Source organism: Corvus moneduloides, chromosome 5, assembly GCF_009650955.1.
Source record: "Corvus moneduloides isolate bCorMon1 chromosome 5, bCorMon1.pri, whole genome shotgun sequence".
In the NCBI taxonomy this organism is placed as follows: Eukaryota; Metazoa; Chordata; class Aves; order Passeriformes; family Corvidae; genus Corvus; species Corvus moneduloides.
The window spans coordinates 11,023,602-11,043,675 of NC_045480.1; the positions used below are offsets into that span (position 1 = coordinate 11,023,602).

The window sequence follows — 20,074 nt, forward strand, 5'->3', positions numbered from 1 at the left end:
ACCTGCAAAAGTAGTTTCTTCTTTCAAGGCTTATTTAACACTTCAAAAATTCTCCTCCCAGTTGCTTAGTCAAGGACTTCCTTTAGACTTTGGTAGCATATACCTAGAGAATATACACTTAACAGAGTTTTTAAAGTAATCCAATTTTTACCAGTACTGTGTTTTAAGTTTAGAGTTACCATAATTTGAAGAGTAAAAGGGAATATTTAAAATACACTGAGTTTTAGTAAAAGCACCATTTAAATGAAAAAAACAAAAAACCAAAAAAAACCCTCCCAAAAACAAATTAAAAAACCCTAACCAGTTTAGAAACAAAGTAAGTTATTGTCTACCTTTAAACCCAAGGGTTTTTCTTCCTTATATTGCTAAAGCAGCCACCAACTGTGACCTTTACTGTTGTTTTACAGCAGTCGAAGAGGTGTCATGGTCATACAGCTGTCCAGCCAAACTAATGCTCTTGCTGCTTTCAGCAGCAGAAACAGCTATTTACATGCATAAAAAACCAGCTATTTACGTGCATAAGTAATGGTTTTTCAGTCAGAGCTCTTAAATGTTGTGGAATGAGTGTTAAATTCAGGAATTCAGGTTGGGAGCCAAGTCAGGAGGCTGCCTGTAGACTAGATGGGTCAGAGAGGAATCTGCAGCCCCCTGCCTGGCAAAGAGCAGCTGGGAGGTTCCTCCAAGGGGATTGCTGGAGCCAGAGGCCATCTTCTGTGGTTGTTCAGTAGTTCCTGATGGCTGTAAGGGTGTGATTCAGGGAGTAGTACAGTGTGGATGTCCTAAGGTGAGCCCATCTTGCTTCAGCTCTTCCGCTCCTCTGTACTGTTAGGAAATGCTGTCGGTGTCATTCGATAGCTGCAAGTTTTATTGAACTGGGTGTTCAGCTGTAGCAATGTCATGATTTTCACCTACGTGGCACAAGAAATGGCAATACCTTGTTCTGAGACATATGAACAAAAACATTATCGATTACATGTTTTGGTGTGCATGGTGTCCTTGTCCTCATCTAACAGGTGGGGAAACTAAGGCACAGAAAGGCAAAGCAATTTCTTTAACTTGCCAAGCAACAGCTTAATTTGGATTAAGGGAAACAAATGCAATGCAAATTGACTTGTTTTTCTTAACCCTGCATGTTAGTCTCTCTGCTAAGTTGCTCTTTTTAGCCATCAAGTTATGTGTCTGCCATGAGTCTTATAATAAAAAAAAATTGAAGAGCAGTAAAGCAATCACTTGTCAGCTCTGAGAGATATTGAGGGCTTCCTGCTGTCTCACACAAGTCATTTAGAGAGTGTGCTTAAATCAGCCTCTCCCTTACTCAGGGAGGGCTGAGTGCTTTACACCAGCTGTGGGGAGCGAATTGCTCCAGAAGTCCCCTTTGCAGAAAACAAACATGGCTTATTTGCACTGCACTAGAAAATAAGTTCCTGTATATAGTTTTGGAGGGGTGGATGCTGTGCACAGACTATCAGAACACACTTGTTAGTATTCCCTAACTAATTTGTGGGCTGAATCCAGCAAAGTTAACGGAAAAACTGTTATTGACCCCAGCTGTGGCTTAGCAGATATGATGACATCAGTGAAATATCCTGATTTCTTTAACAGTTTCTTTATCTGTTTGCTGTCCCCTCTCCCCCCGCCCCCCACCTTTCCAGGAATGGGAGATGAAAAATGGAACATAAACATACCAAAACCACTCACTTTCCGTAAAGGCCTTACCTACGACAGACCAAGACATAGGCTGCAAAGGACTCACCTGAAAGGTCACATCAAGTGATAAAACATAAGAAGTTTTATAACTCTGTTAAGTTAATGGTAGCTTGGCGCTAATTTGCCTGTGTATTCCCTCTACTGTATTGCTGTGTAACTACGTGTGCCCCTTTTTATTAGCTGTAACTCCTTGTTTCCAACTTCACTGGTAAAGAAAATGAAAACCAAAAAAAACCTAACCATAGGAATTAAAAAGGAGCATAAAGTCACAGTTGAAAGTTTACTTTGCTGAAATAGCACAGAACCAGCATGTTAACTATAGTCCATCAGATGGCCTGAACACTGCTGAAGACTGGTGTGAAACCTTGACTCTTAGAGGGCAAAACTGCCTTCTGAGCTCTGCCACAGAGCAGGGCTAACTCATGAGCAGAGGCTTTGCTGGTAGCTGCTCACATGGCAGAAGAAAACTGAAGAAATGTGCTCACAGAAGCAGCAAGGCCTGCTCAGCCCAGGAGCTCTGCAGTGCCGCCGCCCTCCCTGGGACGACAACGACTCATTGGTGAAGCGTTTTTTGGATACTTTTTAGACAGATGCTTTTGTCATTGGGAGATAAAAAGCTGCCAAACTTTGAGACAAATGCGGTTTTGTATGTTCTCTTTATTGCTGTTCTGAAGCACCAGTCATTTTCAAAGGTCATGTTCTTGAACTATGACTTGTTCCTGATTTTTTTAAAAGGCAAACAGGTTATTTTTAGATACTGCTTCTTTTCTATACATTTTGAAGAAGAAAAAGAAAACGTAACTGAAATTAGTCCTCAACAGATAATGGCAACTCAGAATAACTTATGCAGTCAGTCTCGTTTTATTTTTTATAATATAGTATTGTTAAACTTGAGGTATAGAACACTGCTGTACTTAGTTTCCTTTGTCTTTTCAGACCTCAGCTATTATTTTGAGGAAGATGGACTGCAAAGGTGATAATTTTCAGACTCTTTTATAAACAGTTTAACAAATAATTGGGGATTTTCTCAAACAGGAGTCCATTTCTGTTTACTAGGAAACAGCATCTTGCATTTTAGTCTGTAAAATTATAAAAATCTCTTTTCCTTTGTCTCCATCCATGTCACTCATGAGAAATTATATGCAGTAAATTGCCACTGAAGCCCTTCAAACTATCAAGATTGGTTTTAAAAAATCAGGAGGGGATGGGGGGGGGGAACGTATAATAAGATGGCTTCTTCTAAGTTTTTCTCGGTATTTTTTTTAAGCATTTGGAGAGCTTTCAATCATGCTCTCAAGATTTTTTTCCTCCTCAACTGTGAGGAGTATAAAATTAATTTAAAAAAATACTACACATATTTTGAGATAATCACAGATGTTAGGGCTGGAGTCTTGATAATTAGTTAAGACTGCAATTAAAATCACAGAAATTGGCAAGACAGCAGTTATCAAGGATCACATCCCTTTATGGCCAAGCCTGTAGATTATCTCTGATTATCTCTTACCTTTAGGAATGGGTGTGTGCAACTCCTGAAGGGTACACTGGGATTCTCAGCTGAGCTGGATGCCAGAGAGCTTCCTGCAGGAGCTTGTGGGATTTGAAGGCACAGAGCTATCAAAAACTTGATAGCTGACAGGAGACAGGGCTGTGTCCTGTTTCCAAATGCATTTAGGGCCAGGGATCCCACTGACCTTAGCAGTGTAGAAATGGGGCCCAGCATGAGAAAAGGCTCTTTGCTTCTTGTGACTTTACTTGGTACAAAGTGCCACAGGAATGCAGATATAATAGGAAAGCAAGTGTCAGTGTGGTTTTCATTGAAAACACACTCTTTTAATATTAGTTTAGGTCATCTACTTCTTATTAACTCTCTAACTAGAGGGCACAATCTATACTGTATGACTATGGACTACACAGCATCAAATTCCCATAAATAATAGCAGAAACAAATTTGAAGCAAAAGTAAGTTCATTTAGGCTTTTTATTTCAAATTAAGTTATTTATTTGTATATTTCAATAAATATTTAATTTATATCTGTACATATTTATAATGCAAATTAGGCTTCTAGTCAACATTTGCAATGATGTAACAGTTGCCATTGAGAAGTGGTCCCACATCAAGTAATGCAGAGTAGTCAAAAGCCAAATCACTTGTGTTGTTTACCCAATATTGGCATTGTCTCTTTCCACCCCCGTATCCCATGGTAAAAAAAAAAAAAAAAGAAAAATTCCTTGGCAAGGACAGGTTTTAATCTATGCCTGAGGTAGATATGTGCACATTTGTGTCCAGGCAAACAGAAATTGTGTGGTGCTGGGGTTGTGCACGGAGCCCCAGCCCTGGTGGTGCAGCATTCCTTGAGCTCTGCTAGTGCAGTGTGAAGTGTGGCATGTGCTAATTGCTAAAAGGAAACAGAACAGGTACTGCCAGGTACAGGAAGTATAAAAGCATAACTCAGTGCAAAGGGGACCTTTAGCACCTTTTTGCAGCAGCTGTGCAAAATTTAAAGTTCACACAGGAGGGCACACAGAAATCAAGTCTTCCTGTTTAAACACATGGGTTGTAAATAAATCCTCAGGAGCATGATAAGAAGTTAGTTATCAGTCTTCTGCCACTGATTCAGGGTCAAGTAAACCTGTAGAACACTTAATTTTATAAAAATTCTTGGGATAAAATCTTGTTTTGCCCCTCAGCACCTATAGCACCCTGAGCCCCTGTAGTGCCTGCTGCATAGGGCTGCCACATAAACTAAACATCTTTCTCCAGCAAAGGCTCCACAAAGCCACCACCATTAGTCTATTCTACATAATGGCCAAGGTTTTGAAAGGGGGAAAACCAAAAAGCTTGGGAAATAACCTCTCTGTAGACCACAGTTGGTGCTGTGAAATGTGCTCTGTTGCCTTGAATAGCACTGTTGCTGCACAATTTTTTATAAAGAGCCACAGAGCTTGTATTTTCACCATTTTTAGATTTCAGGATCACCAGGCAAACTCAGCCATAGAGCAACATGACTTTTGTTTTAAAGGAAAACTCATATTTTGAACCATTTCTATGTCTTTTAAGAAAATGTTACACTTGTTCTTCCTCACCAAATGCCTGTTACTGTACCAGGTGCTTTTTTAAAATTGTTTGTTTGGTTTTGTTCTTTTTAATGGGTGATGCTTTTTTTATAAAAAAAACCCAGATCATGACTTTGGGGGATCAAAGGTGGTTTTTTTAAATGAGATGATTGTGGCAATTTGATTTTTCAAATGGAGAATATTAATTTAGTATCAAGTTTTGTTAGACACTTTCAAATTAATTGGCCCAGGGTGTATGTTGTATGATAATGTTCTCATATTAAGAATGTAATTATTTCCTTATTGTATTTTTTAAAAAACAAAATCATATTTAAAAAAAACTCTGTGAAAAAAAGCATGATAGAAACATGAAAAAAAAGGTTTTGTTTTATTTTTGTTATTGGATATGTTGGCAGTGCCCATTATAATTGACTGTAAATATAGCCTTTCTACTGTATTTCTCAGTGTATTTAAGTTTTTTTGACACACATTCATTGAAACTTCTGTTAAAAAAAAAAAAAGTTCAAAATAGACCCACCTTCAAATGTGTGTCTTAGTAGCTTCAACTAACTTTCTGCCTTTCTAGTTTATTCTTCAGAAAGTCTTGCAAAGTGTGAAAAAAGACAGGCACCTGGTAGGTGCGACAGATCCAAGACCATTATTAATAAAGTTACCTGTCAAAAAAAGGCTTTGCATTGTTGTTTCTTGGTGTTTGTCAGTTCAAGAAGTTGGTGGCCTCTTAGCAGGCGTCTGGCAATAGTCAACCTCAGCTGAGAGCCATTCTCCTGTGCCAGTCAGTTGAAAAATGATTGGACATTATCATGAGTATTTTTTGGTTGTATCCCCATTTAACTGAGTGATGACCTTCTGCAACTTAAATGCAGCCTAAGGACTCCCCTGGCAATGGAACATGGAATTCAATGTATTTAGAGCTCATAGCAGCACTTCCTGCTTGCCTGTTGCATCTGCGCCAGTTTGCTTCGATGTCAACTCCACTAATAAATTATGCAATACGTAAAACATTACAAATTACCTCTAAGAAATGAAAGTGGATTAAAATTAAACTGAGCTGATTATCAGGCTACTTAAAGATGAATGTAGCAATTCCTTATAGATGACTGACAGATGAGAAGTGTTAAGCTGTAATTACTCCTTGCTGCTTTTCTTAGATTTTGCTCTTGCTCCTATTACACCATAATTATTACCAAATTTACGAAGTAGAAAGCTTAAATAGAATATACATTTCATTTTCCCAGACTGAGGGAAGCAATATTCTAAAGTAGTTAATTGGTTTCCTTTCTGTAGTGGAGTTTAAACAGGTCCATGTGATGCGTAGTAACAATAATTCAAGACAAAAAATAAACAAAAATTACAATAAAAACACAACAGGAAAAATAAAAAAATAACGATGCAATAATCCTGTGGTCTAAAATGCAGCAACTATCTCTAGGCTCTGTCTGATTCACGCAGAAGCAAATGGCAAAAAAAAAGAAGACCTCCTGCATTGCTGGTACCTCAATCATCCGCTTTTGGACCTATGCAACATTTTCTGAAGTCTGGCCACTGACTGCCATAAATAGATAAACTCGCTGGGTTATGGTACAGCAACCCCTTCAGACGAGGACAAATACTATTCATATTACAGTGAAGTTCAAGGGAAAAAGATAAGGTCATTCCAGTGTGAAAAAAAATAAAATCTTGAGGAGGGAACTGTATTAACGGGTTATAAAAATGGGGAAACAAATAGTCCCTGCCACTAACAGTACAAATATTGAGGGTATCAAAATTAATGAGCAGGTGCAAAACTGCTCACAGGTGCTTGCACTCACTGCCCAATTCAGCTACAGAACTTGTCACAGAATTTTATTGATGCTAAAAGCTTATATGGGTCCATAAACGATAAACAAAATTCGTGGCAAAAAGTAATTAGAGCTATCGAACACAAAGCTCCCTGCTTCAAAGCAATATGAAGTCCAGCTCCAGGGAGGCTGGAAGTGTGCTCTGTTTAAGTGTCTGTGTGCTTTCCCCTGCTCCCTTGACATATTGCTACCGATAAATGAAGCTGTTTTCTTTCACAGAAAAGTATTTTTTTTTCACCCCAGCGGTTACAAAAACATTCCCTTCTATAAAGCAATGTATTACATTCTTTTCAATTTGACTTCTAAAGCAAGCATCTGTCTTAAGATCAAGGCAATGCAAAATTATTCCTTTTCAATTTATTAGATATCTGCAAAAATTAAGTCTTATCAAGGATATTCTTTGTCAGTAATCTGATTACAAGGGAATAATTTTCCTGTGAGATTTTGTAGAACCAGTAAACCAGCTCCATGGTCCTGAGTTGAACATAAGCTTAATTCCTGGCTTAATTGTTAAGTTTTTAAATAGAGTGTTAATTGCTGTCACTGAATTATTCCTTAGAACTTTTACTTTTTTAGCTTTTTAGCATGTAACTGATGATTTTGAATTTTTTTGAGATCAGCTTTTGGTATGATGCTTTAATGGCAAGAATGGATCCTTTTATCACTTTCAAAATACACGAGCAGCATTTGTAGTACTTTGCTTCAGCTTTTGAAAACCAAGAGGGTCACAGTGCAGCAATATTTTCTCCACAGCAGCTGAATCCATAAGAAAGCAATACATCTTTTAAAGCATAAAACACAAAAACATTGAAAAGAAGTCAGTGTCTTAATGGAAAACAGGAAAAAACATTGGCTGCTGTTTATGCCTCAGAAGTTCCATTATAGAGACATGACTTATATGATGTTGATACCAGTTAAGCTTCAAAATAGTATAGGAATTAATATGACTTTCATGAGGACAGCAAAGGAAACAGAAGTGAAGAAATTATTTTTTTTTCCCATGGAAATCTGTTTCTGAAGTACAGTAGCCCTTAAGTACAGTAGGTTAAGTATTAGCAAATTTTATTTGGCGTCTCATTTATGGGAACAGCTTGGCTGTGTCTGTTCTCACTCCTGACCTTCCAAATCAGGAACTTTCCTTGGTAAGAACTATTGGACCATCATTAGAGACTTTAGAATTTCTTTGAGTTTTTTTTTTATTTATATCAGAGACTAAATTTGGAAAATGAGATGTCACTTGAGATTCACCTGCTTTTCTAGAGATAAATTGCAGTTTAAAGTCTCAGCTAGCCACAATATAGGATTAGAGAACCTAAAGTGACAAACACATTGCAATGTTTCCTAGCTGAGCTACACGAGGAGGGGAAGCCTCAAGCTTCATTCCTGAACCCAGCCTCACATTTATCCTGGTGTGCCACAGGGTAGGGTCAGACAGCCCACACCACAGTGTTCCTCCAGCTGCCAGGTCCTTCAGCAGGCACTATGAGAAAGTGCTGAACTAGGGCAGGCTGAGAAAATTCAGTTTAATCTTGTTTGAATTCTTTTTCCTTTTAATTATCCATCTTCAGATCCTCAAAATACAGCTACTCTGTGAATAAATAATCCATTTTTTATCCTATTAAAACTTCATTGTAGTCTATAAAATTTCTTTAGGCATTTTAAAAAATTGGTAGATAATAATTCATGCTGCTGCTTTGTCCTGGTATGAGGTCTAATAAGACTTCACATTGCACATGCACAACCACAACAATTAGCAACACCTCTGTTCTTCCCTGTTGTGGGAAACAGACAGTGAAAAAAACCATCAAATTTTTATCCTTCCAGTGTCAGGCTTTCCATGGAAAGGTACCAAGCTACACAGCAGCCACCACCTCTCAGCAGACCATAAACTCTATTCCAACCCAAAACATAAACTACACCAGTAGCAGCTCATCTCAAAACTTTGATGCAGGAAAGGAATTCCCAGTCTGTAGGGATGCAAGGCATATTCTGACTTTAGCAATTCAGTGACCTTTGCAAAGACAGAATGCCAGGACCAACAGGAGAAAATCCTTAGGACATTAGGGCCAAGACTTTTTAGAAATACACTACATAATTTTGCATTTCAATTCCAAAGATCGTAGGCAGACTGAAATAAGTATGTTGTGTATTAGCTGGGCATGTCCAGTGGGCATAATTCTGAAGATTTTTGTTTTGCTGGCTTTATGCATGATTACATATATTTTGTAGCTCAGTTTTATTTTGAGTCAGGGCCTGATCCTTGCACACAGCTACAGCCAACTTAAGGGCTAATTTTGACTTGAAGACCCCTCAATTTTTCAAAAAGAATGCAGCTTCTACAGCACAGGCAACTCCTTAGGAAGAAAGTGGGATAAAGGAAGGACAATTAATTAAAAAATATATAAACAAGGAGTAAGTACTGTGTGAAGCCAATGTAAATGGAAGAGATTGGAATAAAGGCATGGTAAGGGCAAAACACATATAGATTTTCTTCTGTTGATGGCGCTCTATTACAGGGAGATCAAGGCTGAAATCTACGAATTCATTAGCTAAAATATTCAGCCTCTGATTCAGTGACTTCTAGAAGAGCAGTTGCATGGCTTCAGTCTCACCACAGGGTGTCACCCTCCACTAGTGGAGCAACTCCACTCCCAGAGAAAAAGAGAAAGGACTTTTCCCTTTTTCCCCAGGAATGGAGCCGAGCTGCAGTGTAGGAGGATGAAGTGGAGTGGCTAAAGAGGAGGAGGAAGGTTTGCTGCAGCCTTTGAGCTCAGTGTTGCTGAGTTGAGTAGTTTGCTGCTAACTACTGACAGAACACACACAAACTCTTGGGGACTGGTTAAACTATTTCCCCTCCACAAACCCCATGAAAGGCTTCAAAAGAAAAACAAAGCAATCGATAGTTTAGAACCAAATTTTATTAAAGAAAAACCTGGAGTGCAGGTTCTCAGGACAAGTGCATACCTTTGGATGCAGTGGAGTACACAGGTACGTATACAGTAGTTTGCCTGCTACATGTTTGGAAGCTGAAAGAGACCGTGATAATCTGTACTGCACAGTTCATCACCATTGTTAAAAGTTGCCAAAACTTGCTTGTGGATCACTAACAGATACTTGGTTATGTGTGTGCACTACATATTGCACAAGACTTTTTGATTAAGCTATTACTTGTGCAATTGAATCACAGTTAAGTGTTACGTCAAGCATATTCAAACATATATTTGTTTCTTTTTCTCAAAAACAGCACGTCACTACAAAACTGCCATTAAATGTTACATATTTACAAAAATATACAAATAACACTTTTCCCCATTTATGACAATGCACCAGTTATGGATTTATTTCATTCTTCACTTGAGCCCTGTTACTGTATACAAAGAAACCTGCTTAAAGCCAAGGTCACCTGAAACAAAATAAGGAGAAGGCATGTTCTGTTTTCAAAAATACTACAATGTGCAAAGGCAGAAGGAGAGGACTGTGTAGTCATGTATGTTAAAGGTAGGCGTTATAGCATACTGATGACTGCTAAGAGCCTTCACATGGAGTGGAATAAACCCTGGGTGAAAAATCTGGTTGGATACAGTGCTAAGCATTTGCTGACAAAGCGGTCACAAGTAGTTAAAAAATTCAGTTCTACCTTGGTTGTAATTAGCTTACAAATCTATCCAAAGAACTCTCATGCTAACCATGGGAGTAAAAATTACCATGGAAATCAGTCAGTAACCTGTGTAAGCACAGGTGCAGTTGAGAAGACTGATTTTAACCTGCAGTTGCTTTTCAAATTCATCGTGGAAGAAATTCTTCTGTAACACAAAGCTGAACTGATAATGTCTGTGGAACTGCATGGCCATAAACTAGGGTAGAATTTGGCCCTGCAATGTCAAATAAATGATGTTCCACATAAACAACAGGGTAGCGAGAAATGCTTTGTGAATCTTCACAAGACATATGTCAAGTCTAGTTTTATTTATTGGCTTTCATATACCTACCAAGAGCTGCAGCTCTAATTAGCCACTAAATATGATTTAGGCTTGGTTAAATTACCATGTTTTTGTCCTTTTGTTTTCATGAGTAATGCCAGCAGAATCTATATTTAGCTGTCTGAATCTGGACTGAGAGATTTTGCAACCACCTGTGCTGGAGCAGCCATGTATGCACTGTAATTCCATCCTTTACTCTTAAAAAGGAAAATTCTCTCATTCCAACTCTCATCTCTCCAAATATTCTTCCAATATAGGATGAAGCAATATTCCTAGTGCTGCTTCATAAATGCAGAGCAATTATACTAGGTTAATTTAATTTAGGTGAGGAAGGGCAATACCTGATGCCTCCTAAACCCACAGTTGCAATGCACTAGGGTGGTATTCTTTAAAAGCACCTTCTGCAAAGAAACCTATCAAAGTTTAACAGAAAGGTAAATCACAGGAGCTGTACATATTTGTAAAAATAAGTGGTAAGTAAAACATAAAAAGTGGAAGTTTCCCAAAGTACTCTGACAGATGATTAAGTTCCCCACCCTCTTCCAATCCACTATTCCTCTGCAAACTTCTTGTATTTATTTTTTCTCAACCACACAGAAGAGAATGAAAATTAGTTAATCACCTTTTGACATCAGCCCAGTTTATTGGCTTTATGACAATCAGAGAAAAGCAACTTAGACAAGACTGGGATCAAGAGAGCAGAATTCAGGTATACTTCTCCATTTGATTGTTTTCCTTCCAGGGCCTTCTGCACTGCAGCAAGTGCAAACTATGACTTTACACCCATGAGGAAATCAATCACAGCCTGTCAGTGACAAATGAAAAAAAGGATCTGTACTCAAAGGCCTGGTGTGTATATGAAATGGAGGAACTCTCTGTTCCTAAAATTAAAATTTCTAGTCACATGTTCAGTAAACTCCAGTCACTGGTGTTTACCCTCAGGAATGCTACACCAACTCCATTCATCTTCTTTAAACATTATAAAATTACAGTTCATAGAGGCATTCCAGCAAATTACATTTAAACAGTATAAATGCAAGATGCAGACTATAAAATAATTCTTCTCCCTTGTCTCCTAGCTCAGTGCTGTACTAGGGAGGAACACCATTAGCAAATGACCCACAGTCACCTGGAGCACACATAGGCATCTTGGCTCCAAAAGCAATATCTTTTCCATGCACCTCAGGTGGAATGCTGTTGTGAGCCAGATCTGTCTTAAATTATGGGTAGAGATGTTGATAATTTTGCATGTTCCTCATGCTGCATCAATTTAGACTCATGGTTTAAAGTCTCTGCGTGCAACCAACAAAACTAAAAATAGTTGCCATTACAAATTAAAGTAAGCTTCAAGGCTTAAGCAAAACAAAATCAACAATGTGTGGTAAAATCATACACACTGGTAGCACTGACTTTCTCCCTGTTTTTCCTTGTCCTGTTTAGTCTTGTGGTCCCCTCCCTCCCACATCTCTCTCATGTACACTCCCTAACACAGGCATCCCTTCAAAGATACCGCTGAGCTTTTCAGTGATCTTATTCCCACTAAATTCTCCAAGCTCCTCCAGCATGACAATTCTGCCAAATCTAGCTGGTGACTTTGCTTAAGTTTGTGTTTTATGGAACTTGAATCCAAGCCATTTTCCCTGGCCTCTAGAAAAGGTTTCGCACAGACCCATTCCATAAACCTGTCAACTCCAATTGCTCCCAACCCTCTATTAACAAAGGATTCTCTTTACTTCACCTATTCTTCAGCTTTGGTTTGTAACAATTTCTCTAAAAGGCTGTGTCTGAGGTTGGGTCTCAGCATTTCCCATACTGAAATACAAATGCAGCCCAATGGTCTGGCAAAGTGTCTCTACCCAACTTTGCTGCAATTCTGTACCTGTCAGACTGCAAGGCTGGCAAAGCAAGCCACCCCTTGCTGTGCTCCAGGAAACTCATGGGAGCACCTTGTCCCAGACTGTAACCCAAAATGAGGCAGAGGAAGATATTTGGGAGATAACAGATAGAGCTCTGCCAATTAAATATATAATTTCACTACAGACCAATGGCAAAATCAATATATACACTGGTGAGAGAGGAAATGCTGGTTTTTATTCTTTCAGGGAGTATAATACTCATCCACATCTCAAACTAGAAGCATGTATTCTCTGGGATGAACATCTGAGAGAAGTTCTTGAAAGGCAAAAGATAAGAGTTCCAGGAAGATTTAGAGAAAATGAGAGACAAAATTAAAGCTGAAAGGATTAAAAGATACTAAAGTGGGAAAGAAACAGGCAGTATGGACTGCAGTGACACAAAGCACAGGGAACATCATTGACCCAGATAATACAGCAGAGCTTAGTGGAGAGGCAGGAATGGGGAAGAGATTGTGATTCTTCTTGCTATCGGTCAGGACATGGTAGGGTGCATATCCAAATAAAAACACAGACAGGAACATAGAACAAAAAGCAAGGGAGAAAAAGTGGACTGTAGAGAACATATATATGGAGAAGCCAGGCAAGGCAGAGCCACAAACAGCAGCAATAGTGAAAGAGAACAAAAGAGGGAAGAAGAAGATACAGAAAAAGAATGGAAATTTGGGCGCTCTTTTTCTGTAAAGTTTCACCAACAATTTGGAAGTGTTAAAAAATGCAGGTGACTTCCTGAACAATTACTTTGCTACTTCAGCGTCTCAAAAGATTATCCCCAAAGAGAGGAGTGTATTCACAAGTATATGGAGCCAATGAATTTGGCAATTCCCTGGGCATGTGGTTTGTGAAGATATTCTGTCATTTTAACCATTTAAAGGTCCTGATGTGAATCTGAGACATAGAGGTGGTGTATTAAAATATTCTCCTTTGGACTAGTTTTACCATTTGCAAACTGCCTATGTGCATATTACTGATGTTTGGGGTTCTGCTTCTTCTGCACAGTCCTTTCTATTCAGAATCCATAACAAGAATATCTCAAAAGCCACATGGATATAAGCCTGCTGTTTTCCTATATGCGCTGTCCTCATTAAAAAGTATCTCTTTCACCATATCAGAAAGATTTCCGTTTTAAACTGTTTTAATCAATAAGCAGTGTGAATTAATACTTCTTTTAAAAAGTGAATAAGCCAATTCTTTTGCTTTGATCTGCAAGAGCAGACACTGTCAGAAAGAACTAAATATAAGTATCAAAATATGGCTAAAATTAGTAACATAGAAATATAAGACATGCTAAGGAAGTTATTTGGAAGGCCTGGCCTTCCTGGTGATTAATATACTCATCATACCATTAAAAATACATGCAAAAAAGGCATATTATTTAAGCAGTGCCAGGTACTGCCGCTTGTATTATTGCTGCTCAACAGGGCTTTATGTCCACTGTATTGCAAGTAATCAGTGTAAAGATGCAAATTCTACAGAAACACAGAAATCAAGGCTGATCAATACAGGTGAATTTTGTGTGAAATGCAAGTGTTGCAAGGAAATAATATCAAGCAAAATTACTTGTGTAAGGGAAAGAATGCACTTCCTTTCAGGGCTAGTAAATGTTGCTTCTGAAAGAAAATCAATCTGGAAGGAGAGAAAGGCAAAGAGTTTGCAATTAAGAATATGTATTTCTAGAGATACTATTAAAAAGTATTTAATGCAAACCATAACAGCTCTCTGATAAGGATTTTTTCACACAGCTCTGTCGTTGCATTTCAGAGTACATATTTCTAAGCCTTCCGGTATTTCTTATGTTAGATACTCTCTTACAGAAGATCATTTCAGCTACCAGCATGTAAATTAGCTGGAAACAGTAATGCTGACAAGCTTCACATAAGGAAAAGAAAGGGATGAAAAGAATGGAAGTCATACATGGCTCCACAATTCATAGCTTAAGTAATTTGCTACTCCATTTAACAGGAGGAAAAAAGCTGGGACTGAAGACTTACAGAAATGAGACCTCACATATTAAAAATCATGAAACTAACTCGCTGTACGTATCAATTTCAATGGAAAAATATTCCAAGAGGCTGCATTCTTTAGCCTCCAGAGCAGCCTGAAGTACCATTACAGGTTCTTCTTTCCACAATAATGGATCCTCTCTGCTTATGCAACACACTTGAAAAGCAAGAACAAAAAAACCTTTGTCTGCATGACATTCCCATCCAGATTTGGAAAATGGGCAGCTCTGGGCCATCTCAACATGGAGCAACCCTTCTGCACCCCATCCAGTCCGAGGGTGCACAGAAAACTGGAGCCAATGCAGCTGAGGTGATTGGTTGGGTAGAAGGGCCAGCTTGGGATAGAAGATTAAAACATTGAGAGGGCACAGCTTGACATTTCCCAGAGACTGCAGGGTTAGGCTATTAATTGCAAAAGCTAACTGGGGGTCTGAGTTATTTGTCACTTTGATGATTATAGTCTAAAAATAAGTCAAAAACATCACAGGAATAAAAATACATTTAAATATCATAGAGGGCAAATGCTAAGATACTGAAAGGAAATATGGAACATGAAAATTCAAACTTAACATTAAGAAAATGATCTGAGCAGACCTTACTTATAGTCAATTAAATCCCATTCTAACAAAAGTTTTAGATTTTCTCAGACTAGTACTGGCTATGTGCCAGTCTCCAAGAAAGTTGTAGAAGCAATATGCAACTGGGACTAAAACAGAGAAAATGAGCCAGGGAGCAGCTTTTTGGATGGACTTAAAAGACAAAACAGAATTTTGCATCTCAAAAATCAAGATTTATAAAGGTAAATGCTTATAAATTTCTTCCTGGTGGAAAGCCAATATTTTGAGAGAAATGGGCACTTACTTTCATCTAAAATGCTGAAATAAAAATGAAGATGGAAACAATACAGTGGTATCAATCAATATACAATAAAACAACTATAATAACTCCAGCTGGCAGGGGCTGTGAAACGAAATAAAATTTTTAGTCTCTCTTTTCCCCTGAAGTCTCATTAATGAAAAATTACAAAACTTTTTAATAGAAAACATAGGAAAAATCTATGACTGAAATTGTCATCGATTCTATCTACTTAGAAACATTGACTTGAAATAACACTAGAAATTCAAAACTTATCAGAACCTCTGGTTCATCATCAAAAAGCTACTGCAACCAAATGCATGTATTTAATTTATTATAAAGATTTTCTTTTTCCCACATATTTCTTTGAGCATGTCTTTGTGTAAGGAGGATGGAAACTACTGCAGTTTCATTCTATTGACCTCTATTGAAGATACAGCAGACAGCAGTAGAGTCTCCCCACTAAAGGAATGTCTCATTGGTCTGAAAACACAGATAATCATGTCAGCTGAAACTTGCTTTGCACTAGGAACTACTGATGGCAAAGCACTGATTTGTCTTTTTCTATAGGACAGTTAGTTAACAAATCATCTACTTTATATGAATAAACAGCTAACTCCTCATTACACTGGTCATTGAAAGAAGAAAACTCATCAAGAAGGATATAATTCAATGAGAATATCTTAAAAGAGTTCCAAGAAATTGGATGTGAATTATAGATAACAACATCTCGCCTCAGGCTGGTACCTTCTTTTTCTTCACAGCCATTTCCACCACCCTCTTCTACAGAGTATAAAAATATGCACTGGTTTATATTGCTTATATTATTGAAAAATTAATTAACACTCTATGCATTTTCCCTAAATGTCCTCTGAGCATTTCTGAGTACTTTATATGGACAGGCTGATCCAAAGCCATATAAAACATTCAATGTTGAAAGAGAAAGCAAAGGTAACAGCTGTAAATCTTGATGGGTCTGTTAGAATGCTTCAGATCATACTGCTTGGAGCACTCTGAAAAGTACAGGGTGTTTTTGAAATTGCAAATACACCAGATTTTAAGAAGGCCAAAAGAGGCCAATGAGGCCAATACACTGCCAGTTTTTTTGGTTTCAGTATAGTTCAATATCAGTGCTGATAAATACCACTGTACCCATTTTTATAAGGTTTTTTATCAAATAACAATGCAGAGGAGTTGACAATACTAGTGTGTAACAGCAAAATCGCAGCCAATGTTGCAGTGCTACCACGTAACAGTATGTTCCAATAGCAGTGTTTAAATAAAATTACCTTCTTTTTTCTTTTTTTACCAGTGATGCACCTTTTTTGGATTATGCATTTTTAACATTTATACCTAATTGCAGCTGGTTTCAGTAGAGTACTTTTAAGAACAATGATAATTACAAGTAAAACAAAGAAAGATAAACAATTAATAATTTATGCCCACAAAATTCTTTCACTCTGATGATCCTGAACAAACAGTAATTAACTTAGCCTCACAATACCTGTGTGAGGTTGGTAATTACTATCAGCCCTATCTTATAGGTGGGGAAACTGAGACAAGCAACTTGCTCAACGTCTGGGTACAGAATCCAGGTATCTGACAGTCATCTTCTGCTTCTTGGCCACCACATCACCCTTCCCCACGAAAAAAATAACTAAAATACGTACAAATACTGCATGTGTGTGTGCACACGTGTGTGACTAGCACTTGTGCATAGAAGCAACTCTGTGTTTCTGAATACTGATGTATCAGGATTTTAGACATATATAAAGGATAAAAAGTTAAGATATCATGGATGTAGTTCAAGAGATTTGAGAACTAGCACTAGTGAGTCTTTTCATTTACAGATAAACCAAGACACCATGAATGAAAAAATGGTAATAGTACTTTCTCAGTTTTAAAATAATTCATTTTAAAGTTATTCTTGTGAGGAAATCAAAGGCTTCCTTTATTATCTGCTGGGTATTATTAATACAGTTATGGCAATACCAACATGTCTTTAGAAAACCATGTTTTTAAGATATGACAAACCAACCTCACATGAGTGCTGCATGAATCAAATTAGTAAGCATCAGAAAAAATTGTTACAGGCACTAAATTGTGCGAAGTGTTAATTAGAGTACCAAGCAGTTAAATATTCTAGCGTGTTCCAAAAGACTCCTGTGATCAGAGACACAAATCACCCTGAATTAAATGTATAAAAGTAGCTGTTAAAGCATAAGTTAGATGTGTGACCCAGTTCCAACAGAGCCCTTTGCCAATCAGACTAACCATGCGAGAACAACTCCAAGCTGGAGCTTCCATCCCATTCCTTGTCCATGAAGCTGGTTTGCCACTCACCTGCCCTATACAAACAACTTATTTCAGATTTATTTCACAGGAACAAGTAAGATGTTTGCAATGCTATTTTATTCTCTGCTCCAGCTTATTTCCACTAGAAAAAGCAAGAGGAGCTGGTGAGGAGGGAAAGCCACTGGTGCAATGATCCCAAGAGTTTCCAATTCACAGCACATTTTGTATATGCACTTCTCTTCAAGAAACCCAGACTCAGATAGATACATTTAAGACCTTGGATTTCCGCAGTCTGGCATACAACAGTCAGCTAGGGCATTGCTTCTCTGTTAATAAGTTTACATGGCACTATACAACTAAATAGGCAGAAATTATAGAATTTTTGTAATTATTTTCCTGAGCAGTTTCAGAATCTTCACTCTAACTTTTCCACCTAATTCCTTACAGTAAGTTTATAATCTAGGTTTTCTTGTGCTTTACATACATCCTATGGGGTTTATGAGAGCCTACAGTACTACACTGAATTACTGTATTTCAAACTGCTGCATTTGATGATAATATATTCACAGCTACATGGAAGAATGACTCCAATGCACACACCGATTTTAAGACAGTTCTTTTCTATTTGACTAGCATCCATTATTTTCTGTTTGCATATTCTGGACGATGCGCTATCTGTATCCTTCTTAAACAAGGTGTGTGTGAGCTTGTCACTACCATCAGTAAGACATTCAGTGAGTACAAGTTATTCTCTATGAAAGGCAAAAAGTGAAGAGATTATATAGGTTTCTGAGAGAAGCATCCTAATCCCAGGCAGCTGTGACACACAGGATGCCAGACATTTGAACTCACCACACCACACTTGTTTTTCTACATGGCTAAAATAAACCAAAGAGAAAAGACAAGAGGAGTGTGGATTCACTGCGTTGCCATTCCCTGGGGATACAGAGGTCAAGACTAGGAAACTCTGACCCAACTCACAAAACTGGGATTAGGAAACAAGGGCCCAACTCACAAGCCGTTCTGCAGGCAGCTCCTCCAGAAGCCCTTCCCCTGCCCTCCCTGCAGAAAAAGGGGGCAGTGGACTGAGACACCCTGTGGAGATGGGAAGGAAACAGGAAGCTCTAAATCCCTTCCCATCATCCCCATGACCCTTTGGATTGTCAAACCAATCCAAGCGGAAAAGGTCAGGCTAGGGTTTGCCCACTCCCACCAGCAAGGGAAAAGAGCCAGAGGAAATTCCAAACAGGGATACCATGGGAAGGAGATGGTGGTGCTACCCAGCCCTTCCCAGAGGAGAGCTCTGACCCACCCCGCTGCCCTTAGAGGAAGTTTTTAAAAAATAACAATAAAAAGAAAGCTACGTAAAAGAGGTATTTACACTCTCTGGAAATTTAAGAAGAGACAGGCCACCTGCCTAGGGTTTAACAGGACAACTCATCTGGCAGCTGCCATCACCCTAGGGGGGCTCACTCAGGAGAAAAGAGCAACTAAAATGACTGTCCACAAGTGAAGGCACCTGGTCTGGAAATAGCATCAAGCTGGTGTTTTTCTTTCACATGTGATGGGACTGGGGGGAGATACTCGTGCTGATAGCTTGTCAGGACTTGCTACACTTACAAGAGCATTATTGTATATTATGAGATATACTAATTAACATTTTACTTCCTTTAATCCTCAGAAGGACCTAAGCCTAAATTTGTTAGATTGTCTCATGTATGCTTAAGTTAAGAGCTTGTCTCAACTAGGAGTGCATTTTTCTCTCCCTCAGTCCTTTCCCATACAGAAACACTTGGCCTCCTAAAAAACTTGTCATTGTGATCAAACCATCTGTTCTGGTCTAGTCACTAGTGTAAAAATCACCTTTTTTGGGCTGAAGACTCCCAGCCTTCCACTGAATACCTCAACTAAAAATATAATTAAAAAGTTACAGTCAATCATTCTAAAAATAAACATAAAGAAATAGAGCATATACAGAAAAGAAATAAGGTGGCATTGAAGGTGCCTAGGGCTACAAATTTGCTACCATAGTTTGAGTTTCAATTGTAATGAGTTCCCAGGCCACAGAGTGAACACAAGACATATTGTCCTTCGCCCTTGGTAACTGATGATGGACGCTTTTTTCCACAGGACCAATAAGAAACCTCCTCTCCATCAGCATTTACAGCCATATCTGCAATTTTGGGACATCTCCAGGGAAAAATAAAACGGTACAGAGAAGAGTCTTTTGGGTTTTGTGTTCAGCTGCAAATATCAGCTAACCAGGTAACTGTGCATCTCTCTGGAGTTGATGCTCAAAACCACGCCTGAGTGATTGCCTAGGAAAACATAGAAACAAAAGGCCAACATTAGTGTATTTCAGGTACTCCACAATAAATCCCCCTTTTATTGCAGGGACAAGTCAATTG

The 20,074-nt window shown here is 38.3% G+C and overlaps 2 protein-coding genes across 10 annotated transcripts in view; one reads left to right on the forward strand and one right to left on the reverse strand.

Annotated features, from left to right (window-relative positions):
• AFAP1 (actin filament associated protein 1) overlaps positions 1-5,450 on the forward strand; it is a 114,933-nt gene extending 109,483 nt beyond the window's left edge. For all 5 annotated transcript variants that reach the window (XM_032109889.1, XM_032109887.1, XM_032109888.1 and 2 more), the window contains one exon: positions 1,653-5,450. In XM_032109889.1, coding sequence (XP_031965780.1) covers positions 1,653-1,679 — 27 coding nt within the window. In that variant the 3' untranslated portion in view covers positions 1,680-5,450. The remainder of the gene's footprint in view (positions 1-1,652) is intronic.
• Positions 5,451-9,518: 4,068 nt separating this feature from the next.
• SORCS2 (sortilin related VPS10 domain containing receptor 2) overlaps positions 9,519-20,074 on the reverse strand; it is a 549,849-nt gene continuing 539,293 nt past the window's right edge. For all 5 annotated transcript variants that reach the window (XM_032109885.1, XM_032109884.1, XM_032109882.1 and 2 more), the window contains one exon: positions 9,519-19,984. In XM_032109885.1, the coding sequence (XP_031965776.1) occupies positions 19,961-19,984 (24 nt within the window). In that variant the 3' untranslated portion in view covers positions 9,519-19,960. The remainder of the gene's footprint in view (positions 19,985-20,074) is intronic.